Here is a 24,024-nt window from a genome sequence, read left to right as displayed (position 1 = left end):
AAAGTGAATATATTTATGATAATATTTTAATGTTTGTTTTAATGTACCATGTACCTTGATTTATTGCGATTATCGCAGAAAACTGTGCAATTAATTATTTAAAAATGTGTAATCTATTTACAGCCCTAATATACTGTATGTATAAAGATATATATATATATATATATATATATATATATATATATATATATATATATATATATATATACACAATATATACACAATTTGTTTGCATCTACCCCACGGTCGTAGCCAGAATTTTAAAAATGACTAAAATAAATTACATTTCAGTTTGTTCGTCACACAAAGTTATTGTACAGCTTCATAAAACGTATACAGTGCACAAGTCATATGAACTACTTTTATGATGCTTTTATGCTGTTGTCTGTGTTACATCTTGAAAGACATGGTCAAATTTGTACTCATAAAAATAAAAAACAGCATACAGGTTTAGAACGACATGAGGGTAAGCAAAGAATGAATTTTCATTTTTTGGATGAACTATTTCTTTAAGTGCTGTTGCAACCACAAGGTCTGGTTTTGTGTTCCACCTGTTTCCTGTCGCTCTGGATTCACGAGATTGCATGTTATATCACTAATACACGTTTTCCCATTCTCTTCTTTGTAGACATTTTCAGTGACATCTGCACGGCCGCCCTCACCGATACAGAGGAGGTAGAAGACAGCGCTGGGCCAGATCCCGCTCAAGACAGCAGATCTGCATGCTGAACATGTCGTGATGTGTCTTTGTTTTCCTTTGTACCATGCTTATATACATTGATATCCCTGATACTCTGATGCTATATAGAAATCTACTCCAGTGGAAGACTGGACATCTGCTGCTATATGACCACTCTGAAGACCCACCAGGACAGATTCCAGACATTTCTGGCATTGTGCACAAAGTCCTTTTCCAGTGCTGACTTGACATTGACAACATTCTGCAGTCATGAGTCATAAATTCAGCATGCAGCATTTGTGCTTTCAATCTGCTATGCCTTAGCAGCCAATGCAGAGGTATTTTTAAAAGAAAAGTTGCTTGCAAAAAAAAAAAAAAATCTTTTGTCAGAATACACAGTGTCTTTTGAATGTCTGTCAAAGACAAAAGTTGCTTTTTGGGTCTAACTGGACCAGCCAAACCCTTGGCTCAAACACAGAGGTGGCCATATTAAAGACAATAAGACTCTACACTTTTCTGTCCTGCTTAAACTTCTATTGAAATGCTTAAACATACTTGATTGTTTTGCTTGTTTGCTTATGAGACTGTTCATCAGAAACACAGCACTTTTAAAGAACAAATATTCTCTATTGTAATGTACAATATTTATACTGTCACTGTCTTTTATATTACAACATGAAAGTTATATAAGCCGTCTGTAAAGCTTTGTCCCTCTTTGCAATTTGTAAAGCTGAATATCGTTAATCTTCATCCAATATCGCTACTTGATATATTCATCTCTTTCATGGTCTAGTTGTATATAAATAATCTCAGAACGCTCCATGGTTCTTTCTCATGTTGAAGAAAAAGTGAAGTAATTACTCTGCAGATGATTTTTTTATATATTTCAGAACATATGATCATTGTAGCAGAATTATTCCCTGTACTGTAAAGGCATCCAATTTTTTTTTACAATATCGCTCCTGAATGTTGTCATTTGCTGTTTGTGCAAGTAAATTTGACTTTCATTCAAGTAACAGAATTCAATACAGAAATCAAATGTACTGTATCCTTCCTCCTATATGAAATGAAAAACTGCACAACAGTTCGACAGTGAATGTATTAATGATGCCAAATGTTTGGTTTCATAGTAGTACTAAATATCCACTTATACCACAACAACTTAAAGATAATTGGTCAGGCTGTATTTCAATAACTTTAAATACCTATATCAACCTGATGTCATTGTTTGATGAGTTTCTATATTTGTTTTTTTAATGTCAATTTCTAAGCACAATTATTTAATGTTGAATGCCAATGTTATTATTGCTAATATGTGTAAAATGACTTTCTGTTAATACAGATGTGCATATTTTGCTTTTTACTGCCTCCATATGGACAATTTAACAGCAGATGTGAATATGTATTACAACTACATTTTCAAACACATAATGAAATACATTCATTGCAAAAACTTTATGACTTTTGCTCATTTGAGACTTACACATAAAACCTCAACAAAGAACCTTATTGTAATTCTTCTCTCAAGTGAAAATTGCCAAATACAGTATGTCATTCAGTTTCAGTTTAATGAGCTTTATTGGCAATAGCAATAAATGTAATGGCAATTTGGCATGACACACAATTTACATAAATAAAGGGAGGAAAAAATCAAGACAAAATAGTAATTGTCAAAGAAAAGTGGTCAAAATCAGATAAAGGGGCTATTAAATTTGAAATAAAATTAGAACAGAAAATAATTCAAAATAAGGAAGAGCAAATGTAAAATTTGACACAAGTTAGTGATGAAGACACAGACTCAATGCAGATCACTGTCCCTCATACTGTGGCAGACAGAGGCATACAGTGAAAGTAAATATATATATATATATATATATATATATATATATATATATATATATATATATATATATATATATATATAAACTGTTTTTATCTGATTTATTTTGTCTGGCGAGATACATTGATGTTACAACAACAAGCACTTTATAAAATCTTGTTTCTCCACCCAGATGTCATTGATGTCACTGAAATGCAGGCTTAAAAAAAAGTCTCTCATCATTTACTTACCCTCATGCCATCCCATATGTGTATGACTTGTGTAGAAGAATATTTCAGCTCTGTAGGTCCTCACAATGCAAGTGAATGGCCACAAAAATTTTGAAGCTCAAAAAAGCACATAAAGGCAGAATAAAAGTAATTCATAGGTTAAATCCATATCTTCAGAAGCTATATAATAGGTGTGGGTGAGAAACAGATCAATATTTAAGTCCTTTATTACTATAAATTTTCCTCCCTGCCCAGTAGGTGGCATTATGCACGAAGCATGTGAACTGCCAAAAACAAAAGAAGAAGAATGTGAAAGTGAACATGGGGATTGATCGTTAAAAAGGACTTAAATATTAATCTGTTTCACACCCACAATTATCATATCACTTCTGACGATATAGATTTAACCACTGGAGACTTATGGATTACTTTTATTCTGCCTTTATGTGCTTTTGGGACTTTCAAAATGGTACCCATTCACTTGCATTTTGAGGACCTGCAGAGCTTAGATATTCTTCTAAATCTTCTTTTGTGTTCAGCAAAAGAATGAAAGTCAAACACATCTGAGATGGTATCAGGGTGAGTAAATAATTAGAGAATTTTCATTTTTGGGTGAACTATCCCTTTAATATACTTTTCTTTTTTTTTCTGTGACACACATTCAGTTATTTTTATTGCTCAGCAGTATGTATATCCTAGCAAAAAAATTATTGTGTTCATCAAAGTCAGTTTAAATGTAAGTTTAGATCATTTCATTTTTGTGTCTTCCAAATGATGGTATACATGATCATGTGAGTTGAGATAAAGAGGTTCTTATATCTATCTTGTGAACATTTAAAGGAATAGTTCACCCCAAAAATGAACATTTTGTTATAATTTACTCACCCCTATGTCTTTTGAAATATGCATGACTTTCATCCATGGAACGCAAAAGGAATTATACATGGCAGATTGTCCAAGCTGCTCTTTTCCACAATGAAAGTGAATGGGGTGACTATGGCTGTCAAGGTTTGCAAGGCATGATTTTCTGTGAATAGCGACTTTTCAGCCTGTTCCTCACACAAGCTATTATTTGGATTCTAAAAATTTGGAAAATAGTGCATGGGTCGAATGGATTACTCTAAGGCCACATACACACTACAAACTTTCGGGAGTGACAACCGCATTTAAATGAAGGAATTAATCCCTTAAATTTTCATTCCTTATGTGTGGTACAGGACTGACTCCCGCAACTGAGATGATTGACAAGTGATAACCATATCAACACTGCAGCGTCTTTTGTCTGTGAAACATGAATGCCACCAGCTTAACCCATTTTGTGTTCACTGTTTTTGAGCAAAGAGATTATCCACCACAGGTACAGTATATTATCATCTGAAAATGTTTCGTTTGCTGCCTTCGACAGAATTGCCATGTTTTGTTTCTGTGGGTCTAAACAGCTGTTGTTAAACAGCGCACGCTCTGGACTGTAATGTACCGGTTACCTTGAGACCGCAGGGCTGATGAGAGAAACTACAGGAGAGAGACTGGAATATATGAATTAATGAAGGCACATACCTCTGTGTGTGTGATTTGCACCAGGAGAAGACGGACACATCTCACACGCATCTTAATCACGTCATTTAAGGGGTCCTGACATGAGTAATCAAATTGTCCTTGATCTTCTGACATATAAGACGTCATTGTAGTATAAAAATATATTGTAAGTTTCAGAACTGAAAACTTCCTCAATAGAAAAAGTGCATTTATTTAAACCAAGCTGCAAAAACGTCACGTGTGGAATTCGTGGAACTTGTGACATCACAAGGACCAAATACATTTGCATATGCATGCCTATTTTCAATTATTGCACACTTGGCCCCGCCCACTGGTGCTCAGTAAGTCACACAGGTGAAAAGGAGAGAGATGGGTCCTGTTATGGGAAATTCATCCTTAGTGGACTTACACAGGACACCTTTATGTGCCTGGCTGGATTTAAATGTTTTACTACATAAACATGCACAGACAGACATATTTGACCGCTTGATACATATTTCTAGCCGCTTTTAAAAGACACAGTGTCAAGTTACAACTCTGAATAGGAGAAGCTCTCTGTCATTCAGCTGCTGCCTCATGTTCTTTCACCCATCTATGCTATTTTTAGTTGTTGGTGTATGAAAACATGATGGAATGATACTGGAAACTGGAAGTGGATGTGTCTTTAGTATATTTTAGAGTTGATTATATGTTCGGCACATATCATACATGTCATAATACGATTCAAGTTTTGCAAAGGAACTGTTATTGAAGGACGGGGCAGTTAAAACACTTGGACGCAATCACAAAAAATGTGAGTAAACAATTTCATTCATGAGGCTGTCTACACCAGGCACATCGACACAAACTTTCTAAATAGTTTATTTGTGTTTTCGGCAATTAAAGCGCCACCACGTGCAGCGCAAAATGGAATGGGACATCTGTTTACTGTCAGCGCAAAGTGATGCGCCACAACGGATGCTTCCATGGTAGATATCATCATTGATTATAATGGGTTCTATTGCTTTTGACGTGACGCGATTCTCACGTCCGGTGTAGACAGGGTGTGAGTGTTAACAGTTGGGCTTGGGATAAACAGTTTAATATATTCAGATGCAATATGTTGGATGTGCATTATGTTTAAACCCTGACATTTAGTTTTATAATGTTGTTGAGCTGGTTCATTCTCTTCTGACTGAGTTTCAAAAATGGCTGTATTTGAGGGGCTGCACGATGTCAGCCAATCATAACAGTGGCCGTTTACGTTGAAGTTTTAAGGAGGCGCTTAGGCCAAAACCAAGCGTTTCAGTCAGAGGGCCAGAAACAGGGTGCAAAATGATCATATATTACTAAATTATGTTTGTTTTAATGCAAAAAAAAAACTTTAATAACATTATCAGTGGACCTCAGGGAAGATAATAAAACTATTTAAAAAAGAGCATTTCAGACCCCTTTAACAACTAGATGTTCAGTTTGGTTCCGTACACATTGCGTGGAATTTTTGAAAATACGGTTGTCATTACCTGAATTCTTCTGGAGTAAATTCAGTTGTAGAGTGCAGTTGTCACTCATGTATTTTAATGAACTGTGTGTGTACAGAACAGGATTAAGCACTAAAAGGTTAACTGAAAACCAAATTTAGCTGCAGTGTGTACATGGCCTTATAGTACTTTTATGGTGCTTTTTTGTCCTTTTTGGAGCTTGACTGAATGAATGAATGAACGTTACATTTATACAGTATAGCGCTTTTCTGACACTACACTCAAAGCGCTTTACACAGTGAACAGGAGACTCTCCTCAACCACCACCAGTGTGCAGCATCCATCTGGATGATGCGACGGCAGCCATAGTGCGACAGTACGCTCACCACACACCAGCTATTGGTGGAGAGGAGAGAGTGGAGTGATAGAGCCAATTAATGGATGGGGATTATTAGGAAGCCATGATTGATAAGGGCCAATGGGGGAATTTTAATGGGATTTTTAATGACCACAGAGAGTTAGGACCTCGGTTGATAGCCCCTGGTCTCCATCCACTTTAATTGTATGGAGGAGAGCAGCATGAACATTGTTCAGAATTTCTCCCTTAGTGTTCCACTAATGAAAAAATAATACAGGCTTGGAATGACATGAGGGTGAGTAAATAATGACAGAATATTCATTTTTGGGTGAACTATATAACCCATGCCACTAGATCAGCCTGTGGGACATAGAGGTGTGCATTTGAGCAAATGACCGAGAGGAGAGAAGGTCAGGCAAGCAGCCCTGGGCTTTGTTCTACAGAGGATGCCTTTCAAACTCCAGAACTCCCGAGGGACTGCAGGAGTGTAAAGGAGGAAAAAGCAGAAGAGATGGAGAGAGCGGGGCACAAAGGCCCAGAGAGATGTGACAGGCATTAAGAAACAGAAATTTTAAAAAAGTGCTCTCACGCAGCCATCACTTTATCCTTCAGTCTGGCTTCAGCTATCCAAAGACTCTGAAGGCATCTGGCAATCTATTTATCATGAGTCTTTGACCTCTAAAACCAGCTAGGGCACAGGAAAAAGTGAGCCTTCTGTCAGCAGCTCTCATTTGGAAAAGGGCTGCTCATTGTCTCGGTTTATGCATGGGGATGGCAGGTTGAGTCTTATTGCTGCTCTGTTCTAAAGGCAGTTAATGGGCCGTCAACATGTCAAGACAGTGCAGGGCAACCGCCAGGTATAATTTTTTTTTATTTTTTAAATGTAGCATCAGGACAAGAGTATTCCGATTTTAGTCAATCATATTTGTATCTATGCAGGATAGCTTTGTTAAAGACATGAATGTATGAGAAAGAAACAACTATGTGACTAAGATGTTCAGAATGATTGAAACTATGGTTAACACGGTAACGTTTTTGTGATGGTAAACATTAGTTGTATTATGTCAAATTGTTTGACAAACAAGAAGAACTAGTTTCCTTTTGGTTCTCATGTAACATTTTTACTAAAAATAAATTAAATTGCAGCATTATGTTTCAGTCAATATCTTGTTTATTCGGTTATAATGTTGTCTGTGTCTATTATTGAATCATTTTAGCATTCCTTCATGTGGAGACACTGACTGCGCAGCGCGAATCGCCGTTTGAATTCAACAGCCAATCAGAAGCACCGACTCGGAGCTTCCGCCGAGCTCTTCACTCTCAGCCAATCAACGCTCGGTTCTCATGTATGCCTGCGTTTTTGAATTCAGAGAGTGAATTGTGCAGAGCCACCCATCAAATCCGCTCTACAATGGACGTAATATTCAAAAGAAACGTATTTTCCTAACTTAATCGTGTTTTTCTTGCATTTTTTTAAACTTTACGTTGCAGTGCGAAGAAGCGGTCATTTTAATTGTGCACTTTAGTAATAATAATAATCATTATTTCGGCTAACATAAACTCAGATTGCTCAGCTGGTCTTGTAGCCAGCTGAACTCTTAGTGTTTTTTCATTCTTCAAGGCCTTTACCATTACTATATCTGGACCCTTTCAGCTTTTAAAGGTAAGTTTTATTCATGCATATGTATAAAGCTTAATGCAAAGTTTTATCGAAAAAAATAAAATAAAATAAATACTTTTGTTTAGAAGTTAGCTAGCCACCCTTGTGCTAGCTCATGTTATTGAAGTGCATTGAACCTGCCAATCAGCTGTCCCAGATTTGCTCTCTAAAAACTTGCCTGATTCTTATAAAAAGTGATGATTTATATGAAATGTACCTTATCGCTCATCCACATACAGTGAAGTGCAAAAGTCCACTAGTGGAAATGCTTCTATTTTGCACTTATTTTTGTAATTTGATTTAAAAAAAAAAAAAAAAAAAAAATCATTTTTACCCACTGGGAATCATTTTGTTTTATTAGCATAAAGGTTGAGAAATTGACATACATTCCAGAATTTCTCTAGTTTAATTTTAGTATTTTGTATGGGTCCCTTTTTCGTAAATGACAGCATCCTGTGCCTCTCAATGCAAGGAAACCTGAACTGCCTATAAAAGAGGTAGTTCCCCCCAAAATGAAAATTCTCTCATCATTCATCTCACCTTCATGCCATCACAGATGTGTATGACTTTCTTCTGTTGAACACAAAGATTTTTAGAAGAATATCTCAGCTCTGTAGGTTCATACAATGCAAGTGAATGGTGGCCAGAAATTTGAAGGTCTAAAATGCACATGAAGGCAGCATAAAGTTATTCCATATGACTCCGGTGCTTAAATCCGTATCTTTAGAAGGGACATGATAAGTGTGGCTGAGAAATGGATCAATATTTAAGTCTTTTTTTCTTTCTTTCTTTTTATTTTTTTTACTATAAATCTCCACTTTCACATTCTTCTTTTGTTTTTGGCAATTCACATTCTTTGTGCATATCGCCACCTACTGGGCAGGGAGGAGAATTTATAGTAAAAAAGGACTTAAATATTGGTTTGTTTCTCACCCACACCTATTATATCACTTCTGAAGACATGAATTTAAACTCTAGAGCTGTTTGGATTGCTTTTATGTGCTTTTTGGACATTTAAAATTCTGGCCACCATTCACTTGCATTGTATGGACCTGCAGAGCTGAGATATTCTTCTAAAAATCTTCATCTGTGTTCAGCAGAAGATACAAAGTTATACACATCTGAGATGACATGAGGGTGAGTAAATGATGAAAGAATTTTCATTTTTGGATGAGCTATCCCTTTAAGGAGGTGATATGGTCAATGTCCCACATTTCCTTATTTGATTAGTGACATAGAACTAGTGCAAAATGTTACATATTTCTTCTTTTTACATAACTTAATATAATATTTGTTTTCATTTTTAAGTCAAATTAAATAAGTAACTTTTTTACAAAATGTATTTGATTTGATTAAAACACACCTTCTGAAATTCTTATAATTTCTGTTCCTGTTACTTGAATTGTAATGCTGATAATACAATTTGTAATAGTTTTTGTTTTAATTGATAAAACAGAGCAAAATAGAAGCATTTTCACTAGAGCACCTCACTACATTTGAAGTCTGAAATTTACATACACTTGTGCTGAAGTCATTATAACTAATTTTTTAACCACTCCACAGATTTCATATTAGCAAACTATATTTTTGACAAGTCGTTTAGGACATCTACTTTGTGCATGACACGTGTAATTTTTCCAACAATTGTTTACAGACAGATTGTTTCACTTTTAATTGACTATATCACAATTCCAGTGGGTCAGAAGTTTACATACACCAAGTTAACTGTGCCTTTAAGCAGCTTGGAAAATTCCAGAAAATGATGTCAAACCTTTAGACAATTAGCCAATTAGCTTCTGATTGGAGGTGTACTGAATTGGAAGTGTACCTGTGGATGTATTTTAAGGCCTACCTTCAAACTCAGTGCCTCTTTGCTTGACATCATGGTAAAATCAAAAGAAATTGGCCAAAATTGTGGACCTCCACAAGTCTGGTTCATCCTTGGGAGCAATTTCCAAACACCTGAAGGTACCATGTTCATCTGTACAAACAATAATGCAAGTATAAACACCATGGGACCACGCAGCCATCATACCACTCAGGAAGGAGACACATTCTGTCTCCTAGAGATGAATATAGTTTGGTGCTAAAAGTGCAAATCAATCCCAGAACAACAGCAAAGGACCTTGTGAAGATGCTGGAGGAAACGGGTAGACGAGTATCTATATCCACAGTAAAACGAGTCCTATAACGACATAACCTGAAAAGCTGCTCAGCAAGGAAGAAGCCACTGCTCCAAAACCACCATAAAAAAGCCAGACTACAGATTGCAAGTGCACATTGGGACAAAGATCTTAATTTTTGGAGAAATGTCCTTTGGTCTGATGAAACAAAACTTGAACTTTCTTGGCCATAATGACCATCGTTATGTTTGGAGGAAAAGGGGTGAGACTTGCAAGCCGAAGAACACCATCCCAACCGTGAAGCATGGGGGTGGCAGCATCATGTTGTGGGGGTGCTTTGCTGCAGGAGGGACTGCTGCACTTCACAAAATAGATGACATCACGAGGAAGGAAAATTATGTGGATATATTGAAGCAACATCTCAAGACATCAGCCATGAAGTTAAAGCTTGGTTGCAAATAGGTCTTCCAAATGGACAGTGACCCCAAGCATACCTCCAAAGGTGTGACAAAATGGCTTAAGGACAACAAAGTCAAGGTATTGAAGTGGCCATCACAAAGCCCTGACGTCAATCCCATAAAAAATGTGTGGGTAGAACTGAAAAAGCGTGTGCGAGCAAGGAGGCCTACAAACCTGACTTGATTACAACAGTTCTGTCTGGAGGAATGGGCCAAAATTCCAGCAACTTATTGTGAGAAGCTTGTGAAAGGCTACCCAAAACATTTGACCCAAGTTAAACAATTTAAAGGCAATGCTACCAAATACTAACAAAGTGTATGTAAACTTCTGACCCACTGGGAATGTGATGAAAGAAATAAAAGCTGAAATAAAGTAGTGATCCTAACTGACCTAAGACAGGGAATGTTTTCTACGATTGTATGTCAGGAATTGTGAAAAAATGTAGTTTAAATGTATTTGGCTAAGGTAAACTTCTGACTTCAACTGTATACAATAGTCTTGTTTCCCATAAAATAATGTTTTGTTACCCAAACATTCCTCATTAAATGGTGTTAATGAACTTCGAAAGTGTTTCATTATTGTAAAATGCATTCAGATTAATAATTTATTTAGATTTAGGCAGGCAATGAACTGAATTAGATTTTTTAAGATCTTAGGAATTCACTTTTGATCCATCTGGGCAGCTAGGGCAATCACTTTTTTATTATGGTGTTTTGCAGTAGAGCTCTGCTCAGAGACATAGATTTTTATATATTGATTCACTCCTCCTTGCTTTCTTTCCTCCCTATACCACACTTTGCTCCTAAGTGCTCGGCTGTTTGTCTTTTTTTTGCCACCCTGTTTCACTGCTTTCGCTCTGGTCTCCTCCAGTGTTTGATATTCTGGACCGGATTGGGTCACCACTTGTCACAGTGCCATGGCTGACAGCAGCATAGTTACTTTAGGGATGGGCCGCAGCTTGGTGGACTCCTCCATATATGACTCCAGGATGGCAGAGACCACTAAGGAACAATTTTTCATGGGTCTCCACACAGAGGAGACAGAGGGTAAGCGAACTGCCCTCCATCTCAATCAACTTTACATCAGCTGACATTTCTGTAGAGCTGACCGTTGTGCTGCAGAGGCTCGCAAATATAACAAAAGATGTTATTTTCTCCTAGACTACTTTTTCTATTTCCATTGAGATTCACCTTTGCCTGTGGCCATTTAAAAACTCTCTTTCAGATGTATTACCCAGAGTTGAGACCAGGGTGGTGTTGGTAGGGGAGGCCGGCAACTGCGCAGAACTTGAGAAAGCTCTACAGGTACTGTGGAAAGAGACTGCAATTTTCCTGTTGATACTTTCCATTGTAGCCACAGTGTTTCCGGGATTGACAATAAAACTGGATAAGCTTCAACAATAGGGTTTAATGTTGTAAGACTGTCAGATTTATTATTTCAAGTTCAGCCATCAGCCACAAACTCATAATTAGAAAACCGATAAGATTCTTCTAGTCTGATTAAAAGTCAGATTAAGGTGTTTTGTAACAGGAAGCAATTTTGTGTTGGTTAAAATTGCCCCAAATAGTGACCTGTTCCTGAGCAGTGTCTAGTACTCTTAGGTTCATGAAAGATAAACATTAAATCCTTCCTCTTGCCTGAATAATTTTCAGATTGGTGCTGTACATTGTTTCCTGCACATATAACCAAATGTTTCCTTCCCAAACATATGGGACAAGATCAGCTACAAGGTTTAGAATTTTATCCTGGTATTTAAAAATAGCTTACATCGAGGAACCCCTCTGTTCTTCTTCTTTTGACTGCTCCCGTTAGGGGTCGAGGAACCCCTCTGTTCTTACCTATTATAATATTAATTGATCAACAGATTTATTAAACTACATTAACATGCTTTTATTGAGCAGGTGCTTATGTCCATAGCGATGTACAAATAAAAAATGCTACAACATTTTAATGAATGAGAAATGCTGCAGCGATTCATCCGAAGGAGACAGTAACAAGATTTTCCACAAACAGTTCTTAATTTTACAGGATATCTTACCCAAAAATGAAAATTCTCTAATTTACTCACCCTCATGCCATCCCAGATGTGTTTGACTTTCTTTCTTCTGCTGAACATAAACAAAGAGTTTTAGAAGAATCTCAGCTCTGTAGGTCCTCACAATGCAAGTGAATGGTGACCAGAATTTTGAAGGTCAGAAAAGCCTATTAAGGCAGCATAAAAGTAAGTTAAACAGCTCTAGAGGTTAAATCCATGTCTTCAGAAGTGACATGATAGGTGTGGGTGAGAAACAGATCAATATTTAATACTATAAATTCTCCTCCCTGCCCAGTAGGTGTAGATATGCACGAAGAATGCGAATCGCCAAAAAAAAAAAAATTGAATGTGAAAGTGGCGATTGATGGTAAAAAATGACTTCAATCTGTTTCTCACCCACACCTATCATTTCGACTTCTGAAGACATGGATTTAACCACTGGAGTCTTATGGATTACTTTTATGCTGCCTATATTTGCTCTTTGGACCTTCAAAGTTCTGGCTACCATTCACTTGCATTGTATGGACCTACAGAGCTGAAATATTTTTCTAAAAATCTTCGTTTTTGTTCAGCAGAAGAAACAAAGTCATACACATCTGGGATGGCATGAGGGTGAGTAAATTATGAGAGAATTTTACTTTTTGTGTGAACTATCCCTTTAAGACACATTCCTGATCTTATTGTGCACAATTCGTCAGTGTTTGTTATTCCAATGTAATACATTTTTCTCTTTGTAAACATTCATCAAAATGTGATGAACTGCTCCTCCTCTGAATCAGCTTTACTTTTCAGCTGATGCCATCAAACCCTCTTTTCAATCCCGTCCCTCCTTTTCAATCCCTATACGCACCACATTTCTTTTTTTGTTGAATATCTCGTTTCACTATGAAATACGCCGCATTGCTAAGTAAAATGTGTTGTGAATGCTATCTCATGTTGACTTGAAGCCTGTGTAAGTAATTTCGAGTTCTCACAGAAGCGGTGTGTCTGTAGTTCAGTGTGACATCAATAGAAATGTCAGGTTATGGGGCTGTTTGAGTCCAGGGAAGAAGCAGAATTTGACAAAGCATTGTCTGTAGCTTACACTGCAGCGATGTTGAGGATGATGGCCTCTCTGATTTGGAACTGTACTCAATGCTGGTAAACATGTTGCTGATCATTGGCCTCAGCATTATACCACTACTGTGTGGAATGTGAAGGTCTGTAGTGGAAGAAACAAAGGTCTTGGGTTTTGGGGAACATTCACTACTGGTCAAAAGTTTTGAAACACTCATAATTTTTTTTCACATTTTAGAATAATAGTAAAGTTATCAAAACTATGAAATAACATAAATGGAACTATGGGAATTATGTTGTGACTAAACAAAATCCAAAATAAATCAAAACTGTGTTATGTTTTAGCATCTTCAAAGTAGTCACCCTTTGCCTAGAATTTTCAGAAATGTACTCTTGACATTTTCTCAACCAACTTCTTGAGGTATCACCCTGGGATGCTTTTTAAACTGTATTGAAGGAGTTCCCATCTATGTTGGGCACTTATTGGCTGCTTTTCTTTATTATTTGGTCCAAGTCAACAATTTCAAAAACTTTTTTTTATTTTAATTAAATTGTAGTTTTATAATGAAATAAATGAATATGGTGGCACAATTATATTTTTGCCTACAAAACTAATTTCAAACATTTAAGCATACGCTTTCAGATCAAAAGATTTTTAAGATCATGAGAAACATTTCAGTCAAGTGTTTCAAAACTTTTGACCGGTAGTGTAGGCCAAAGATAGGAAATTTAGGCTCAGACCGTTGACAGACGAGTGTGTGAGGATGAGGATTTTTTCTGCTGACCTGGTCGGACAAGAAGTTCATATTTTATTGGCCTTGCCAACATTTTCTCTGGCCCAACCACAAATCCATAATTATTTTTTAAATCATCTTAAAAAAAATATTATTTTTTAGCAAGACATAGTTTTATGTGCTACACAATATATATGTATAATTATTAATGGTTATCCTTATGTTTAGCCATGAATATAGAACGTTTTAAATGTAGTGTTTGGACGAAGGAGGGGTGTTCCAGAAGATGTCCTCTCCTTGCCCTTGTCATGATATGAGAAGACTTCAGATGTAATGTCTTTTAGCAATCTATTCTCCCTGTTGTTATTCACAGACAGGTTGATCAGAGAGGAGTAAATCGGTAATTCTTCATTATTAACGTAGCAGAACTTCCACCTAGACTTTGTTTGAAGTTCTCGTCTCAGTTCTGATAGATTGTAAGGCCCTCCTGTCTGGGAAATTTATCAGCTTTGGGTTGCCAGGTTGACGCCCATTCTTCATTTTTACAGGCCATCACAATAATGGAAGTCCCGGTGGTAAAGATTAAAGAAGGCCAGCCGGGCACGGAGGCACGCGAGAAATTGATAAAATCTATAGTCAATATGGTACGTGTCATGAATTGGGATCTTTGCATGCTTGAGAGAAACTGGGGGAATTTGCAGTATGGCATTCTAAGGGGGATTCGGTGTGGCACCAAGCTGTTTAATGTTAAACTCACTCACGTAATGGTCTGGTCTAAATTCTAACAGTGTATTCTAACATGTTGTTCTGTGTTTGTCCAACAGGAGGTCTCTAATCGCATTGAATTAAGAATAATTAATTAATGCAATCAATTATTTAATCAACTCCTTTGTGATTAACTCCTTTATGTAATTTTTTGTTTAATTCTAACTTGATCTGTATTGTTACCTTTATGGAAGTCACAGAATTCTCATTTCTTAAAGGTGCACTCAGTAATTTTTTCCTCATTAAATTAACTCCTAAAGGCATGAATTGTAATTTTCCTAAATATGTAGGAAATCATGATCACTCACATTAAAATGAAGACTCCAGTAACCTTATTAAAGCTTTTTTATTCTACATGGAGAGGTTCCGCACATGGGGGCTGCCATGTTAGAATCACCTGACTAGCCGAATACTACTCGCTTAATCTCAGTAACCGTCCTGTTATTTTACACTTTTAATCATTTAATTAAAGTAATCATGGCTGACTGTGAATACTAAATTTCTACAATGGCATCTGAAACTGAAAACTTGTTATTTTAAATGATGCTGCATCCAAGCCGTGAAAGTGTCAGTGTAAGTCCAAGATGACACAAAGACAAAATTTACTGAGTGCCCCTTTAAAGGAGTGTTCGGGATTCAGTACAAGTTAAGCTCAGACAACAGCATTTTTTGCATAATGTTGATTACCACCAAAAATAATTTGCTTGCCCCTAGTTTATTAATAAAAAATAAATTTAAGTGGTTAAGTAAGGCACTTACAGTGGAAGTGAATGAGAAATAAGGGATGAGTCAGAATTATTTTTTGTTAATCAACATTATGCCACAAATGCTGTTGATTGAGCTTAACAAACTTTTAGTAAACCCAGAATGTTCCTTTTAAAGCTAATCTTATCTGACAACAGTTCTCTAAGATTAAATCAGATTTTTATTTTTCAGAAGGGGCCGTTTACACAGTGCACATTTTTGCGTTTTACCTGTTTTATTTTTTTAATTGTTGGTCTGTGTACACTTGCGTCAAACAGATGCCTTTGGCCGTTGTGTTCATCTCATTGTTTTTTCAGATGTGTCTATTTGAAAGTAGTTCATGTGTTTTGTTCCATTCCGTTGTGCTGCGTCTAGATGTTTTTAAATGCAAGAACGTATCCTGTGTAAACTGCCCCTAACACCTGTAATTCTTTGTGTCTGTCCACTAAATCTTCTCTCGACAATGCACTGTCAAAACACATCTTTACAATCCCTCATCCTAAAAAAATAGATCTTGTTGCATTTGAGGGATTGTGTTTTTGCTTATCACAAACCAGCTGATGTGTTTTTTGATATTTTCCCAACAATATCATATTTATTCTCCACCAATCCAATTATAAGTTTTTCTCTTCGTTCTTTCAGGATATAAACACCCCCTGTATCAAGACTGACAATGTCAGAGATTTTGGCGATGGAGAAAATTGTGAGTTTGAGACGGTTTTTGTACTAAAAGACTTCCAGGCTCCAGAATGCAGCTTCCTGTACAAAAACGACAGTCGTATCCTTGGGCCTTCAGCGGTTATGTACTGCGCCAGCAAGGGAGAGGTATGACCTGAAATAAAACCACAAAAGCACACACAAAATCATAACCTTCTCGGTTTTTGTTTCTCTGAGGTGGTGAAATAACTTGATACTACAGTAGCACAATTCAGTACTTGCTTGCCGTCATGGGTTGATTAAAACCTTGTTGAAAAGTTTTCTTCCAACTGAAACTGATTCGCAAGCAGGTTTGATTGCTCCTGCAAAACCTGATAAAAGTAGCTAGCTTACAGCGTACGCGGGGTAGAGATGAAACGGTATGAAAATTTCATATCACGATTATAGTGACCAAAATTATCACGGTTATCAGTATTATCGTGGGATTGTTAAAATGTGCTGTACACTGAAATCATTTCGCCAAGTTTTATATTGAAAACCAACTCCGTAAACAAGAGAATAGCAAATGTATTATTATTAGTGTTACAATATACACTTGCGGCCAAAAGTTTGGAATAATGTACCTATTTTGCTCTTATGGAAAGAAATTGGTACTTTTATTCACCATAGTGGCTTTCAACTGATGTATAGTCAGGACATTAATAATGTTAAAAAATACTATTTCAATTTGAAAAAAATGTTCAGAACTTCTTAAACTACTCAGAGTTCTCATCAAAAAATCCTTCACGTGCAGCAATGACAGCTTTGCAGATCCTTGGCATTCTAGCTGTCAGTTTGTCCAGATACTCAGGTGACATTTCACCCCACGCTTCCTGTAGCACTTGCCATAGATGTGGCTGTCTTGTCGGGCACTTCTCACACACTTTACAGTCTAGCTGATCCCACAAAAGCTCAATGGGGTTAAGATCCTTAACACTCTTTTCCAATTATCTGTTGTCCAATGTCTGTGTTTCTTTGCCCACTCTAACCTTTTCTTTTTGTTTTTCTGTTTCAAAAGTGGCTTTATCTTTGCAATTCTTCCCATAAGGCCTGCACCCTGAGTCTTCTCTTTACTGTTGTACATGAAACTGGTGTTGAGCAGGTAGAATTCAATGAAGCTGTCAGCTGAGGACATGTGAGGCATCTATTTCTCAAACTAGAGACTCTGATGTACTTATCCTCTTGTTTAGTTGTACATCTGGGCCTTCCACATCTTTCTGAAAATTCCACTCTTTCTGTCCTTGTTAGAGCCAGTTGTCCTTTGTCTTTGAAGACTGTAGTGTACACCTTTTGTATGAAATCTTCAGTTGTTTGGCAATTTCAATTATTGTATAGCCTTCATTCCTCAAACAATGATTGACTGACGAGTTTCTAGAGAAAGCAGTTTCTTTTTTGCCATTTTTGTCCCAATATTGACCTTAAGGCATGCCAGTCTATTGCATACTGTGGCAACTCAAAAACAAACAAAAAGACATCAGTAATCTCCTGACTATACTTTGTGATCAGCTGAATGCCACTTTGGTGAATTAAAGTACCAATTTCCTTCTGAATCAGCAAAATCTGTGCATTATTCCAAACTTTTGGCCGCCAGTGTAATTATTATTATTTTACACACACACACACACACACAGTCTATCTTCTGTGTTGCATTTGAGTATATGCAATGACCCCATGCACAATTTACATAAATAGAAATTAGTCTTAAGAAGACAATGATGTAATTACAATGTGCCCAACAACTGACATAAATACAGTGGTCTTGTATAGGAGTCTATAGTGTTTCTCCTAATGGAACACTTTTACAACCAAGTCGAGGACTGCCGGATTTTAGATGAACAAAATATGTTGCTTGGGTGACTAAACTACATAAGGTGTTATCGTGTGCAATGGGTGAATGGAGTCTGTAGACACACGACACATACAGTAGGTCACACTGAAAGCTTTAGTTTACATTATTGACAAGCTATTAGCAAGTTAGACAAGCCATGACATTTTCCCCCATTCTGAATTCCCCACATCATGCACTGAGCTAAAATTTTACTTACCTTGCATTTGCTATAAAGTAGTGGGTGGTGGTCACGAAGATGACTCAAGATATTTGCATGTTTCAAACACGGTTTTAATGGTAATTACAATTTGAAACGGTAATACTAACCATTGGGAATTTTTCCATGGTTTATTGTGAAACCGGTAACCGTTTCATCCCTATGCAGGAGTGTCCTCTCCCTCAGATTCCAGAGCAAAATGAACAGTTGACTAGCCAGCGTTTGGTACATGAGGGAAAGATTAAGTCCGACACACAAGAATATACAGTAGATACAGCTACAGCACTACGGTCAGAACTGAGGACTTGTCTTAGTGCTTATTAAATCTTGCGATACACTTCTTGGTTGCCACAGTGCACTTTCCAAAATTGTATCTCAGAGAGGCCAGATTCTACTCTTTTGTAGCATTTTTTTTCACCTGAAATCTGCTGAAAAAGTTAGTTGTAATTGTTTATCATGACTATTTCCAATTGACAATGACACTTTTATTCAAAAAGTCAAACTCGTTGCTGAAAAATTGCCTATACGCAATGTATCTTTTAGCTTTAGCTATAGTCAATAATGTATAGCAGGGGTCGGCAACCTATTGGCACGCGGAGGGGTAATCACTGGCACGCCAGCAACTGCGAGAAAGGAGTAGACTGTTTTATTTATATAAATTCCGCACCTGCATCCCAATCTACATCTTGATGTAATCCTTCCTCATGATCGCGCAGCTTGTTTTTATGAGCTGAATGGGAGACTAAACAAAAAGTTAAAATGTGATGAGACTGCAGTACACCCAACAGACTCGTGCAGCGCGTGCAAGCCATTTGCGCATCACGAGCAGGTAGTGCTTCACTTTCTGTTAATCGCACGCGTAAACGCGCCCGCTTTGCTTCAGTCAGACTGCGCGGATGACAGCCTACATTCCATGTTTCATTTGTTTCTTTTTGTTTTCAGAACAACATGTGATGTAATAAGGAAAACACCACTATTAATCCTTGATTTCCAACCCAGCAGACAGGTACACCTCCTTAAAGCATGGTCACACTCAAAATTACATTAAACGATTAAAAGAGAAAACATAAACCCATATGGTGGATTTAAAAAAATCGGAGTCTATTCAAAATATAAATTAAACCTGGAAATAAAGTTTTAGGATTTTGCAGGTGCGATTAACTGAAAAGGGCTAAATAGTTGATCGGCTTGTGATGTGCGAATGGCTTGCATGCGCAGCACGAGTCTCGTCACACTTTAATACGGTTTAGCCTCCCATTCATCTGATGAAAACACGCATGGGGAAGGATTACATCAAGATGTAGATTGGAATGCAGGTGCGAAAAACTTCATATAAATAAAATAGCCTGCTCCTCTCTCGCTGTTGCTTGCGTGCTAGTGATTAAATGATTACAGTGACATAATATCAGAAATATTTAAGATTCCACACAATTTCGTGATCAGTCATCGAATAAGCTGTGTAATAAGAATAAGAATCAATTTGTGACATTAACTTTTACTCATAACACAAAAGGAAAGGTTTTCTTTCATTAAAGCACATTAGATGCTCTGAGAATTCACATGCAGGATCATTATTATATCATAATCATCGAGGTTTTGCACAAAATGTTCACTCAAACTGTTTAATATAATTTGTAATGAAAAATAAACGATTCGAAATTAGAAAAATGCAAAATAGAAACATTTTCACAAGGGGAAAATCGCATACATTTGCATTTTGCATTTTCTTTTTTTGTTTTTTTTCTTTTGTGTGTGTCGGCACAGCCATTGATCAGGAAAATAAAAAATGGCACTCCATGTCAAATGTTGCCGACCCCTGATGTATAGTATGTCCCTTGATAATGATTTGGGTGGAATTTGATGTAAAACTATGGGAATGGTTCTAAGTGGTGCTAAAGAATTTTGAGTAGCACCCAAAGTCATAGCTGGGGTGCATTTGATGGATGCCATACGGCCATTACTGTGTGCATACATTCATAGAAAACAAAAGTTTTGAATTTTAGGACACTGTATGTCGTCCTGAATTTCTGAGCCACTAGTGTCACCAAATGGAATTGCAATAATAATGACTGTTTTTGAGGTTTTCTGGGATTCTCAAACAAACAAAACAACGTTTTGAAGGCGTGCTTACACTTTTTTTCTGATCAACATTTGAATTACTTACAGTACTTATCGTTGTATAGGTGCATATTAGCTGAGATAGGAATATTTTAACATTGACAAAATCACTTTAGACTTTTGTATATTATTGATCTGTTATTATAGACTAACCTTCGTTCCGACATAAAATCTGTTATGTTATTAGTATTTCAGAAATAATCTGTCATTCTCTCCTTTCCTCCTTTTTCTGTAGCCTCTGCCGTTCTCCTCCAGGCCTCTGTACTCTATGACCATGCTGAACTTGTCTCTCTGCTTCACTGGTTTCCGTAAAAAGGATGAAGTGGTGAGTACCGTACTTCCACTCATCCAGCACCAAAAAGAATCCATAGTGCCATTTATTTTTATTATTTTCTCTGATTAAATGTGCTTTCCTCAGGTGAACCTGGTCAATTTAGTCCATCACATGGGCGGCACTATCCGAAAAGACTTTGACAGCGCTAAAGTCACACACCTCATTGCCCATTCGACACACGGTGAAAAATACAGGGTCTGTATCCAACCCCTACTCACATACACACCCATTTGTGAACAAACTGAAAATCATAAGCCTTCAGAAGACTTGGAATATGACACACGAGTCGCATAGGGGGTATTTACATTTGGTCACTTCATGCATTTTAACTAGTGCTGTCAGTTGATTAATTTTAATCGCATATATTTTTTTGTAGTTAATTGTGATTAATCACAGATTTTTAAAGTACTGAAGTTTTACACTATATATACACTTCCCATCAAAATGCATTTATTTTCATCTTGGGAAAGAAAATGAAATAATATGTAACAATTTAATGCTTTATAAAAATTTTCCAAACCAAGCCTTCCACAGTATAAAGATAGAAATGCACTAAAATGGCACCAGTTCCAGGAACATGATTAAACTTTTTCCAAAGTCTAAGTGGGAGTTTGATTAATTGAAAGAACTGATCCCCACATAGGTTGCATTTTCATTGCAATGGTCATTCAATATCTTAAACACTCATCCTCCACAATATTAAGTCCCCAGTATACTTCCGGAGAAGTTCTTCTTCGTTCAAGGGTAAAAATAATTTCTAAACAGCTGAGCAACGGTATACTGTTTGGAAACATTCAGACACCCGCCGCTTGCTGTGGGAGGTGTTTATAAGTACATTTAAATATGAGGACGCTCAGTTAAACCTAAACTAGTGTGACATAAATATGTGTTTTACTCATTCAATGAGTAGAATTCACATGAAGTAAGTAAAAGAAGTTGTTTTAAGCACTCGATGATGATTTACAGAAATATATATGCAGTAGGAAATGTTTAATTTGTCTTGTTTCCGTTCTGAAATCATGATGCTAATGTACTATCTCGCTATACGCGGCCATAATATGTGGTGGTTACACTCTGTTATTGTAATTTATGATAACACTGATACTATTGCAAAGATGAGTGTATAAAAGTGTTAATGCGCAGAATAAAGAAAAAGAATGATTTTAGGTGTATCATACGGGGCAGATATGTGAATGGCTTTCGTGGCAGATGGCACATAAGTGATCGGGCACTTGATGGTATTTGAGTAGATTTGATTCTTTTTATTGACAAATTAAACAAAGAAATCGCATGACATGGTCTTGGAAAATATCTCTAAGCAAACGATTGTAAAGAGTTAGGTAAAGTTGCACCAGCTTGCTAACAACTCTGCACGTGTTCCAATGGCAGTAAGAAGTTGTTTAGCAGCAAGTAAGAATTTTTCCTAAAAGTTCGACCAGATGAGCTGTTACGAACCACTGAAACGAACGCAAAACAGATGGCCAGATTTTGTTCTAAATGGCATCACACCCGTTTGTTCTTCGATTTCGTATGAAGTAGATTGGGGCATTTAATCTGCCAGTAGACTGTGGCTATCCGCTTTCCTACATAATCATGAAGCCCCGTTCATGATTTGCGTCTTACCGTCAGCGTCAATCGCCACTTTGAATTCCACATAAAAAGCGCTTGAAGACAAAAATGTCTCATTCTGCGTTTTGGTGATTAAGACTTGACATGCTTTCTGTGGTAATTAAAATGCACCTTACCTAGGCTGAAAAATACTTGATTTCTATCACAAGTCCCGTCTGGGCTTGTTTTGTTAATCAAAAAGCATAAAGAGTTCCTTTCTCCATCATTTTATTACTGACATGGAAGCGCCGTGTGTGTGTGTGTGTGTGTGTGTGTGTGTGTGTGTGTGTTGTGAAGTGTGCGTGTTACTGATCAGATATCTATTCGATCACGAAAAGACCAAGTGTAAATCCCCTCCAAGATGGTTTTGAGATGGATTTAAATCTGATCACTCAAACCACCTCTGGAGGTGAAACTTTTTTTCATTTATTTGATGCAGATCGCTAACGAAACAAACTTAACATTGACAATAAGCACAGATGACGTGCATGGACATATCTTACCTACGATAAGCCCCGAAGGGAAAAATTCACACATGCGCACTGGGCAAAGTCACTGGATTAAAATAATAAATGGCATCTTTTAAAATATGTGCCCTGCATTAGCATATTCACTGAAGTAAACACTGTTGTATTTGCATATAGCGTGGAAAATGAAAATTGGATTTATACCCATTTGGCGAAGACACTTTTATGTGGCCAAGTATAAATGGAATGAGCTTATTCAATCCCATAGCAATCCGATCAGTAAAAACACATGAACTGGCCAAGTGTAAATATCCCCATAGATTACCTTTATGATATTTTTGGGTCCTTTTATAAGCTTTAACCTTTACTGCCATAGTATTGGAAAGTCGGTCCGCTATATTTAGTAAAACATCTCCTTTTGTGTTCCACATAAGAAAGAAAGTAATAGGGGTTTGGAGTAATTTAGGCATAATTTAAATTTGTGGGTGAACTTTCCTTTCTGTCCAGTTGTGCCCAGTGTCTGACAGTTTCCTCAAGGAGCTCAAACACCTGGTGTGCTTTCCATAACGGAGTCTCCTGTCCACCATTGACGTGTCTGTGTTATTTAGAGAGAGTTTGATTAAAATGGTTCTCATGTATCTCTCCTCACAGCAGGCTGAATCGGGCTGAATCATTCAGTAGGCTCACATGCATTATGCATTAAGCAGGGTCTCTTTCTACCTGATTCACTTGTTTCTTTCTCTCTTCCTTTCTTTTTAGTTGGCAGTGTGCATGGGCACACCCATCCTCACCGCTGAGTGGATACGGAAAGCATGGGAGCACCGAGATGACATGTAAGATTGTGTGTGTGAGGGGTAAAATATCAATTCCCCTGACTGTGTGAGTGTAGAGGAGTAAAAACTGAATGATGAGGCAGAAAAGTCCAGCCACTTGTGCACAAATGAAACGGGCCCTCCCTTCTTCCAGATTTGAAGCATTTTTTACTTTACTCTGGTTTTGACATTTTCCACACAGGCATCGAGTATTAAACCTGACCTTTCACATTAATAACCTGCCACTCTGGAATGTATGATGAGTAAAGAGTGATTTTTCCTGCTT

The 24,024-nt window shown here is 37.0% G+C and overlaps 2 protein-coding genes across 10 annotated transcripts in view; both read left to right on the top strand.

Moving 5' to 3' along the window:
• The window catches only part of mcf2l2 (MCF.2 cell line derived transforming sequence-like 2), a 105,301-nt gene extending 103,262 nt beyond the window's left edge, over nt 1-2,039 (top strand). For all 7 annotated transcript variants that reach the window (XR_007894701.1, XM_051672116.1, XM_051672118.1 and 4 more), the window contains one exon: nt 629-2,039. Coding sequence is in view for 6 of the 7 variants with exons in the window: in XM_051672116.1 (XP_051528076.1) it covers nt 629-729 (101 nt within the window). In the remaining variant the exon portion in view is untranslated. The remainder of the gene's footprint in view (nt 1-628) is intronic.
• Nucleotides 2,040-7,464: 5,425 nt separating this feature from the next.
• The window catches only part of ect2 (epithelial cell transforming 2), a 49,455-nt gene continuing 32,895 nt past the window's right edge, over nt 7,465-24,024 (top strand). For 2 of the 3 annotated variants that reach the window (XM_051673418.1, XM_051673417.1), the window contains exons 1-7: nt 7,465-7,745; nt 11,195-11,370; nt 11,549-11,628; nt 16,301-16,483; nt 20,753-20,842; nt 20,936-21,046; nt 23,686-23,759. In XM_051673418.1, the coding sequence (XP_051529378.1) occupies nt 11,241-11,370; nt 11,549-11,628; nt 16,301-16,483; nt 20,753-20,842; nt 20,936-21,046; nt 23,686-23,759 (668 nt within the window). In that variant the 5' untranslated portion in view covers nt 7,465-7,745; nt 11,195-11,240. Of the gene's footprint in view, nt 7,746-11,131; nt 11,371-11,548; nt 11,629-14,697; nt 14,794-16,300; nt 16,484-20,752; nt 20,843-20,935; nt 21,047-23,685; nt 23,760-24,024 lie in introns of all 3 variants that reach the window. The other variant, XM_051673416.1, reaches the window with a different exon arrangement.

The sequence above is a fragment of the Myxocyprinus asiaticus genome, chromosome 35, assembly GCF_019703515.2.
Source record: "Myxocyprinus asiaticus isolate MX2 ecotype Aquarium Trade chromosome 35, UBuf_Myxa_2, whole genome shotgun sequence".
Lineage (NCBI taxonomy): Eukaryota > Metazoa > Chordata > Actinopteri > Cypriniformes > Catostomidae > Myxocyprinus > Myxocyprinus asiaticus.
Note: the sequence above shows the minus strand (reverse complement) of the source record. Positions and strands in the feature narration are given on the sequence as shown.